Source organism: Hetaerina americana, unplaced genomic scaffold (assembly GCF_022747635.1).
Source record: "Hetaerina americana unplaced genomic scaffold, ioHetAmer1.1.p SCAF_79, whole genome shotgun sequence".
Lineage (NCBI taxonomy): Eukaryota > Metazoa > Arthropoda > Insecta > Odonata > Calopterygidae > Hetaerina > Hetaerina americana.
In genome coordinates, this window is record NW_027287416.1 from 258,571 (window position 1) to 268,716 (window position 10,146).

Sequence of the window (10,146 nt, forward strand, 5' to 3'; positions counted from 1 at the left end):
TCAATAAAAGCAGTTACATGTATACCTAATTGGTGATTAATTGCTTACCTGAGAGTGACTGACATGTAATGTAAAGAGCGGAGTTAAGTGTATAGACACAGTATCATGAACATATTGAGCATACAAATTCACTCTGAATTTTTATGGTCAAATCGGGGAATGCAGACAAACGCAAGAGTACTCTGAAAGGATGCACCCAAAATTGTACCTCCTTACATTGGATACTATGAATATCGAGCATAAGATTGCTTAAGAACTTCCGAGGTTAAAATAAGAATTAATTACGGATACAAAGGTAATTAATTTATTCACAATGACACAAAAATATTCACCAGTTAATCTTTTTTAGAATGGCTTCTCTTTTTCTTTTTCTCTTTTTTCTTCTTCTTTGACCGTTTCTTTTTACTACTTATTTCACTGTCATCACTCTCACTGTCCGAGCTATCCTTGGATCTCGACCTTGACCTATCTCTGCTCTTGGTTTTCTCTTTACTCTTCTTTTTCTTCCTTTTCTTAACCTTTTTCTTTAACTCCTTTTCTCTTAAATCAGTCAAAGGGGTTAAGTACTCTTCAGCACTATCAGTACTAGTACTACTAACATCTAAAACAATATCCTTGTTTGGATCCACTTTGATGAAGTTTCGGCACTGATAGGTCAAATGTCCGGCGTAACCACATTTTTTACAGGCAGGCCGAATTGTCTCTTTTCCCTGTGGTACCAGACGAGAAAATACTTCTGGATCCATTGCACGTGGATCAACAAGATGCTGGTAATACAAGAAAACCCTTCCAACAAAGTGTGCTTCAGTCAGTCCTCTTCACGAGAAAACATTACCTCATTAATACACTCACGAAGAGAGATTTCACGTTATCCAACAGGCACTCACGAAATAACATTCGAATTGCAACACATGTTGCTACCATCCACAAACTTCACAGTGACAAAGGTAGCAAACAATTCATACAAACAGTAACCATAGAAGTGGCACGCGCAAATGCGCGCAAAATCTGACGACAACCCACGCAAATTTGTTTTTCGTTATTTCATTGTTTCAGAAATTTGGAAACAAACCAGGTTTGTATTCGGTATTTGATAGCTCATAACATGGAAGTGAAGTGGTGATTTACGGAAGAGGAAAAATAGCTTTGCGCGTAGGCACAGATTAAGAGGAAATTCCATCATGCCAGGAACTGGGCTTGAAGATGTAGGAGTTCCTGGTCAAAGTTTTCTCCGTGACGCCTTGACAAGCTGTACTGATCCGCTGAAAGCCATTGAAGAATTTCAGGTATTTTTTAAAAAACCTTAGTTCATTGGGCAGTAAACAGAATTCTGGCAGACTGTTACCAGTCGTGTACAGTGTTTTTGAAGTATAAATTATAATTTTAATAGTCATATTTTTCGGTAATTTCTTTACTCCTGATTTAGCTCGAAAATGGAATATTGCTCCCGTCACTTCGATCAATGTTACCGTTATTAGATTTACATGGAGTAAGGAGACTGGATTTTCACACGTCAGTTTTGGAGGTAAAGCTTTATATTTCACCGGTCAACGTTCTATTTAAGTCCTCAAACTAATGTTTATTGTTCTTAATGAAAGAACGATGTATGGATTATGAATTATATTTCCAGGAATTAAGAGACCGCCTAATACAGCACATTAATGAAATAGGACAAAAAGAAGGCCGTGAAAGGGATAAAAAATTAAAAGAGCTCTTAGCGAAGAGCTTTCCTGTGGTTCGCGTGAAATCTTTGAGACCAGTCATCATGTGTATCCTGCGTAACACACCTGTCATAGAGGATAAATATTTGAAAATCTTAGTGAGATTTGAGAATACGATTGGACTTTTACACCCAATAATTCTCCAAGTGATATTTTTGACAGTCATATCATTTTTATTTATAGGTAAAGGATCGTGAGTTGTACAATGATACTGACACCGAGGTCAAGAGGCAAATTTGGAAGGATAATCAATCATTATTTGGAGATGAAGTATCCCCTCTACTAAGTCAATATATAAAGGAAAAAGAAACTGTTTTATTCGACCATGAAAATCTTACAAATCTCTTTTTCTCTTCTTCTCCAAAGGTAAATGTATTGTCTCACCATTTTACTTACTTCCAGTTATTTTCTAATCTATTTCTCAACTTGATATTCAGTGCAATTTTTACCCCAAGTTGATTACCTTTTCCTCCATCATAAATTATTCTGTGATTATTCCTCCATTAGTTCACATGATCTTTCAGTCTCACTTGCATGCATGCAGAACATGTCTACAGATTCCCTTTCATCTCATACTGTTACAAGTTTCCTAACTTCCGGCCCTGAACGCATTATAACATTCTAGATTTGCATTCTAAAAATGATAGCTCTGCAGGTCTTTCTCCTGGTTGGTGCACCAAGCACCTTTGTGAACTGAGGCATACAATTGCCAAGGCTCATTATTCTATTGATTCATTCCTTAGTGGGCAAATGAGTGTGTTTCATTGGTTAATTTTTACAATTACCATCATAGAAATTATGCAACCTCATTAAGGTTTAATGCCTTACTAACCAAAATACAGCCTCCTTTTGTGAGGCTCTTATAATGGGTTCAGCAACATAACTTCCTTTTTTCAAATGCAAAACGCTTTCAAAAGAGGAAGCTATGTTGCTGCACCCTGTACTAATATTTTTCTGATTTAGCTGAACCTACTATGCATGTACAATCATTGCTCCTTCTAATATAGGACCTGGAGTTATTGAAGCTCACAGACCATTCCAACATATCCAGTTTGTAGGGGAAGAGTGGTTCATATGTCATTCTTCTCTGGTGAAACTCCATTAAATTGAAGTTTGCCTAGATCATTCATTTTTTTTCTTTTTACATATGTTTACATATCCAAAAATACATTTGTTTTTATGGTATACGCGGAAGTAGAGATTTCTGTGTGGTATATAGAACTGAAGAAGATATTTCTATCAAATGAGACATTCTTTCAAATCTGGAGTAATCATTGTGTTCGTTTCAGGTTCGCCGCCAAGGTGAAGTGGTTCAGAAACTTGCACATATGATTGGGAGCAGTGTAAAATTATATGACATGGTGCTGCAATTTCTGAGAACTTTGTTTCTTAGGACCCACAATGTGCATTACTGTACATTAAGAGCTGAATTATTAATGGCTCTTCATGATCTTGAAGTGCAGGTAATTGAAACATGATTGTAAATTTAATGGTATCCGGCTCAACCCAGTGAAATCACATCTAAAAGAATCAGAAAATCTGTGGATTTTACCGAATCATATTGTGTTACAATTGGTTTCATTACACATGTGATGAAACCATAAAGTGTGGTTAAGGTTTGGTTAATAAAGTTTTTCGGAGTCCTCAGGTTTGTAAGTGGTCAAGTAAACGGAAAACATTATTTAATATAAGTCATTCATTCCAGGATATCATATCTGTGGATCCATGTCACAAATTTACTTGGTGTTTGGATGCGTGCATCAGAGAAAAAAATGTTGACATTAAGAGATCTCGTGAATTGCAGGTATGTAACTTCATTATTTTTGTATCAACTAGCGTTTAACAGTTCATAAGTCATTTGGGTATTTTATTCTCAGGGTTTCTTGGATAGTATAAAGAAGGGTCAAGAGCAAGTGTTGGGTGATCTCTCTATGACATTGTGTGATCCCTATGCAATAAATTTTCTAGCTACGTCTGCAATGAAAATTCTGCATCATCTGATTAACAATGAGAGTATGCCAAGGGTAAGTATGTATCATGTAGTTTGATTGATGAAAGTCAATGCTCTTTCTCAATCAACAGTTATCGTTTCTGCTTTCAGGACAACACTGTGTTAATCCTGTTACTGAGAATGTTGGCACTGGGTTTGAGTGCATGGGTGATGATAAATTCACAGGTTTTTATCATTTTAATTTTCTAAAAAAAACTCTTGGTTCACTTAATGTGTTACTCATAATTTAGTTTACAATTCACTTATACCTTTGCTTTATTACAGGAATTCAAAGAACCTAAGCTTGATAGCCAAATTGTAACAAAATTTTTGCCTGCATTGATGTCGCTCATGGTTGATGATCAGGTCCGGTCACTAAATTCTAAACTCCCTCCTGATGAGCGAGAATCAGCCATTACCATCATAGAACATTCAGGTAAATTGCATCACCAAAAAGTATAAATGGTAGTTGAGACATTAATTATACAATTCCCTAAGTTTTCAAAACCTGTTATAAAAATTTCCAGGTCCTCCTCCTGATGCATGCCAGGCATATGTCCAAGAAAGTAGTGTAGCCAGTATTTTAGCTATGTATTATACCCTGCACTGTGCCAAGCAAAAAGACCGTGTTGGCCTGATGCGAGTACTTGGAACATTGGCTAACTGTGAAAGTGATCGTGCATTTGAAGATCCGTTTCTTCATTTTTTGGTAAGGTCTTAGGTTTATATAAAAATCAAGTTTGATGAATTTTTCAAAGACTCCAATTTTATCTTTTTTTTGTGTACTTTATAGGTATCTTTACTTATAAATATGACTGAAGAATTCTGCACAGAAGACTTTTGCACCGTAATATTTGATGAATTTTTCTTCACTACAATTGCTCGTGAAAATGTAATTCGTCATTTATTAAAACTTTTATGGCATGTGCATACAAAACTTCCTGCCAGTCGGCTTCAAACACTTGTAAAAGCTCTGCAGCCTACCTCGCAGGTAAGTTAGAAAGATCGGTACATTTTATCATGTGTGTATGGTAATGTCACTGTGTTCTAATAACTAACTTCTTGCCAAGAATTCTCCTTACAGTTAGCAGGCAGGTGGATATGTCCAAGTAAAGCTATTTATGTTGAGTTTTCAACTTTAAATTATATCCTGGTCAGTATGAGTGTCATTTCCCAAGATAACTCTTAGGGGATTCATAGCATTTACGAGTGAGGAATTTGGCTGGAAGATTTTGTCAGATCATTGTTAGTTCCTATCAAAAAAAAAGAAAGGCAGCCATATGTGAGGGCTACATAAAAATAAGTTTGATTTTGCATTCAGCTAGAGTGGTTCTCAGGATCATTAGTAAGATGATGGAGTGCAGGGTACTTACAGGATGATTAGTTTGGGGCTCATGAAGGGGAATGGCATGTGACATATCATAGTTCATGTGAGGTCACTTGTTGAATAGAGAAAATTGGTTAAAATTAATGAATCTGTTACCAAAGATATGAGTGATTAGTGGGATAGAAGACTTATCGGCCACTTGTGCATTTCTCAGACTGCTTGGGTGCATGTGTGGATAGAGAGTCAGGATGAGGAGCGCTAGGAAGGGGGCTAAGACAGAGATGCCCATCATCACCAATGATTTTCAACATACATGCATATGTGAAGGAAACTGTGAAAAAGACATGAGAAGAAGTGATAATAGGAATGGAAGTTGTTGGGGAATTCATAAAGTCAGTTTTGCAGATGATCTAGCTTTAGTTAGTCAGTCAGCCAAGGGGTTAATCATTGCTAAGTGAACTAAAGAATTAATGTGATAGGTAAGGGATCAGGATCTATGTAAACGAAACCAATGTTATTGGATTTTCAAGAAAGAGGAAAGAAATATTAAATGTCAAAATTGGAGGGCAAAAATATACCAGGTGAAACGATTTACCCATGTAAGAAGTGCTTTGGAGCAAGGAGCTTTCACAAGGAGAGGATTGAAGATAGGGACATTGAGTAATGATATGAAGAAAACATTAATGAAAATATTTATCTGGAATGTGCTTTTTATGACTCAAAAACATGATCATTGAAACAAGTTAATTTCCATGGAAAGGACATTTTAGGAAGGGGTGTAAAGAAGATGGAAAAGGTGAAACAGAAGGAAAGGAAAACCAATGAAGAAGTACTAGGCATGGTGGGGAAGAAGAGAGAATTGTTGGGAGAAGTACAAAGGGGGTAGGAATTGTGAATGTGGAATATTTTAATGGAGGATGGAATATTGAAGGCTAAAAGGTAGAGGACTTAAGGCAGATCAGCTATGGAAAAGGATAGGCATGTTGGACAAAGTGAAGGGCGGTAGAAAGTATGCAGAATTGAAGGAGAGTTTAATGTAGATAAGGGTGTCAGGGTGTGTCTTGTGTGAAATAGCTAAAAAGCGTTGCAATGTTCAGTCTGTGTCCATGAAAATCAACCATAAACTGTAGAATACCAATTTAGGAATTGGAAGATCATTTGCCCCAAAAGTGAGAGGCCTGGGTTCAGAACCTGGATGTATCATATTTTTTCCATTAAATTTACTTATCCCATATGTTCAATCATGCACCATATGTAGACTAGTTTTTCCTTTACCCTATACCAAATGTGTTTTTATCCACCTAGTCCATCTGCTGATGATTTGTGTGTGTTATATGTGTATGCATTTGATATATTTGTAGATAAAATTTTTAAAAATTTTTACAGTTGCTTCCTGCATTTATAACTGTAACTACTCTTTATAAAGCTGAAGTTGTGCTGAAATGTCTTGAAGTTTTGTAGGCTCTTTTTTCCACATTTCCAAAAATTAATGACTGTTCTCCTCTTAAGCATAATTATAAAATCAAATGGTGTCCACCCTGTACCATTTTGTAAGCAGCGTGTGCTATTAGTGCTTCTAATTATTTCTCATTGCCCATTAGGTCTCAATTTCGCCCCAAATAAAGACCTCTATCTATCTCATGGCCCATGTCACACCACCGATGCATTTATGAAATAAGGCTGATGGCTCTATGTTAATTTAAGAATTGCAAATAATTCACTGAGCACAGATTTATTTTGAGTGAAATCTTTCAAAATTAAATATTAAGAGTGGCACTAAAAGATTGTAAATCCAAAAAATACTAGCGACCTACAAAATGTATTCTGGTTAAGTAAGACTGGTGATGATGGCAAAATTACTGAAAATAATATAAATTAGTGGGCTGGATCGATATCTCTTTCAATGACAAATAATTAATCATCAAATTATGTCCTAGAAATCCATTCCATTGTAATTAATTCATGGTTAGATTATTCTTGAAACTTTCCAAGAGCAAGGCATTAATGAAAGACTGATTATTTTATCTGGTTCTTGTACTTAGGATACTACTCTCCCTATTTCTGATTAGCCTTTGATTTGTTGAGAAGAAATCTCCTTTTTGGTGTTTGATGATTTGTGTACTTTAAGCTATATATGTAAAAAATAATGCATTATAAATGAGGTATTTCATCTTGCCATTTAAGGATGATGTATTAGCTATATGCCTACATACATGTCCGTCTTACCTAATGATTTTTATCAATGGATCACTAATTGCTTTTATTGATTTAGAGGTTATATTATGTAATAAACTTTTTTTCATCAATAACAACACACACACTCATTCTCCCAATTATAAAGTTGGACAATTTCTAACTTTCTGAGCAAAAAAGTTCAGAAAAATATTTAGTGCCAGTAGATAGTAGATATTAAGTTCTTTAAATGCCTGATAAAACATTAACACCATGTGTCTTATATCAAGGCAGATTCCTATATTGAGATTTCTTTTTGAATGTTGAATACTGTGTCCATGAAAAATACCAATTTATGAAATTGGGAGTGGGGATCTCAGGGGCATTGCAGCAACTCTTTAGGAAAGGAAATCTTATTTGGGATTTGATTACAATGAAATATGTACAAGAAAATTCAAATTAATGGGGTGAAAATATTACGAATAATTTGTTCTATGGTTGTTTCTCCAAAGTTAATTTTGTTTTTCATAATTATTTGCATTTTCAGCATAATGAGGCGGTCCATAGCCTTTATAATGGCCTGCAAGAGAAAATAGGATTCCAGGAGGAGCCTACTCCTGATGCTCAGAAAGCTAATAGCAGCCCATCATGGACCCCACCAATAATTTGTGAACCGAGGCTTACACCCCTGTAGAAAATTTTGTGATGACAGCTTTAGTTGGTGCAGCAATGCTGAGAGCACATTCGATAAAATGTGCATATTGAATTGTTTTAGAGTGGATGAATCATTCGAAGTACTGCAAATATGGTTGAAAAACTGTTTTTGTGTGAAGACAAGAGTATTAACAAAGTTCCAGAAATCAGGTGCCATTTTTATATTTGGAATCAATATAATAAAATATATTCATCTCATTGGAGTGGCAATCTTATACTAAAGTTAATATTTCTTTATGCATTTGTTTTTTTGCCAATGGCTTTTCATGAGTGAAGTAGTGTAAAATATCAAATCAGATATTGGTATGTTGATGTCTATTCATGATGTTCATGAAGTGTGAAAACTCAAATTAATGGATAAAAATATTTTTTTTAAGAAAGTTGTTTTTTGTGGTTTTGTTAGAAAATTTTTATTTAAGAACTTTGAAATCTAGAAGCACTGTCATCAGTACCACAAGCTAAAACCATTGATGCATATGCTATAGGCTGCATAGGATTAAATATAAGGTAAGCAAATCTAGTGTATAGGAATATTCTTATTTAAAGATGTTGCAGTATCAATGAAGAAAAATTCATTCTTTGTCAGCAATTCAAACAAACACAGACTAGTTACAACCTGAAAAACATTTACCATTAATTTATTTTGAACTCAATGACAAAAGTACTTGTTTGTATACTGTATTTTTAATTTATCCTTCTCCCAAGACTTGAACTGAGTAAGAAATTCTTATTTGGGAAGATATGAAACTACTCTCCAAAAATGAGAGTTGTGCATTAACCCTCTACTGGCATTCTGCTGTTCTCTCTTAATATTTGTGGTATATATTTGTTGTTGAGCACTTTAAGGTACTATTGTAATCATTTCATTTACATCTCATCTGCTACTACATACTATTCCCCGGCCCAACTTTAAAGCATGTCGGGGAAAATATCTCAAGTACTTCCCACGGCTCTTTAATCATTTCCTCCACATGTACGTTGAACAGCACGGGTGATAATGGAAAACCGTGCCTTACTCCTTTCCCTAACACTGCCCATCCAAACAGGAAAAATATATGTATATTAATTTATAGAGGTGTTGAAGCTTCATGTTTATCAATTTGAGCTGAATCAGTCTAATTTCTTGCGCATTAAATCACCCTTAAAGATATCCTTTTTAACTGAAATCACAAAACTTTTTTCATGAATGTCAATATTCTAGAATGCTGAATTCCTATGCCAGGAAAAATAGTTCAGAATACATAAAAGTTTATGGCTCTGTGTACAGATGCTTTCAGAACTGGAAGGGTATAATTTCTAATGACTGGTTGTGGCTGTGTGAGGAAGGATAAGACATGTGCTACTTTCTATAATGATTCCAAAAAATAATTTCTTAACCAACTTTGAAACATGCCCCATTCCCTGCTGTGATGCATCATGTGCCAGTAGAGGACTGGGGAAAGGGTGGTGTGGACAGGAGTGGTCCCTTGGTACTTGTACTTGGTCACATGCCAAGAGTTGTAGTCTGAAGTTCTCTGTATTGTGGCTCACCAGGGTGAGCTTTTAAGCATGACTATATACTGTATTTTTCTTTGGTATTAATTAAAAACAAATTTTGCTTTCATACTCCTTGTGATTTGATGATTAATTTGGCAATAAACAGTATGCAGTTGCATTGATTTTCACTGCCTAAATATATCAGGCAGTCTAAGTTGCTCAAAATCAACTGGATTGCATGCAGTTTGGGATCAAATTAATCATCAAATAATGAGCAGCATAGCTTTAGTATTTGTTTTTTTAATAATGAAAAAAAATGACATTTTTTGTATTTAAAAGTTCCACTTGTGAGACATGGCACAAGGACCTCCAGTTCACAACCCCATGATGAACATCTGTGAGGGGATGCCTGGGGCTAAAATGACTTGCTCCGTTACAGTTTGAATTGTCCACAACATACAAATTCCATCTTTGGCTCTGAAATGCTATTTTGACTTTCCTTCTTACCTGGCATCTCCAGGAATCAAACCTAGGCCCTCGAGTCAGTACCCTAGCGCTCTTCCTTATTCCATCTTAAGAAATATAAAACTATAATAACCCTGCATGTTCTTTTGCACACCCACACAGGTCTCAATCACTAGTTCCGGGATTTTTTTCACCTATTTTCAATGAAATATTGCCATCCTTTATCAGCTATTAAGAAATGGAAACCAGAGGCCTTGTGTTTTTAAGTCTTACATTAATGA

General features: G+C 35.4%; 2 protein-coding genes across 2 annotated transcripts; one reads left to right on the plus strand and one right to left on the minus strand.

Annotated features, from left to right (window-relative positions):
- Window positions 1–335: 335 nt before the first annotated feature.
- Window positions 336–746, minus strand: LOC139697510 (protein SREK1IP1-like). Its single transcript, XM_071596241.1, has one exon. It carries the CDS (start codon window positions 744–746, stop codon window positions 336–338), a length of 411 nt encoding a protein of 136 aa, XP_071452342.1.
- Window positions 747–1,045: 299 nt separating this feature from the next.
- NELF-B (negative elongation factor B) lies at window positions 1,046–8,304 on the plus strand. The gene is made up of 12 exons (XM_071596251.1): window positions 1,046–1,286; window positions 1,427–1,525; window positions 1,631–1,819; window positions 1,905–2,087; window positions 3,011–3,184; window positions 3,427–3,525; window positions 3,599–3,745; window positions 3,823–3,897; window positions 3,997–4,147; window positions 4,239–4,420; window positions 4,505–4,702; window positions 7,758–8,304. The coding sequence occupies exons 1-12, from the start codon at window positions 1,182–1,184 to the stop codon at window positions 7,902–7,904; spliced, it is 1,749 nt and encodes a 582-aa protein (XP_071452352.1). The 5' UTR covers window positions 1,046–1,181; the 3' UTR covers window positions 7,905–8,304.
- Window positions 8,305–10,146: the final 1,842 nt, after the last annotated feature.

Coding starts and splice junctions, on each gene's coding strand:
- NELF-B (XM_071596251.1), top strand. CDS start 1,182: ATGCCAGGAACTGGGCTTGAAGATGTAGGAGTTCCTGGTCAAAGTTTT. Junction 3,185..3,426: donor TTCATGATCTTGAAGTGCAG/GTAATTGAAACA, acceptor CATTCATTCCAG/GATATCATATCTGTGGATCC. Junction 3,526..3,598: donor AGAGATCTCGTGAATTGCAG/GTATGTAACTTC, acceptor TTTTATTCTCAG/GGTTTCTTGGATAGTATAAA.
- LOC139697510 (XM_071596241.1), bottom strand. CDS start 746: ATGGATCCAGAAGTATTTTCTCGTCTGGTACCACAGGGAAAAGAGACA.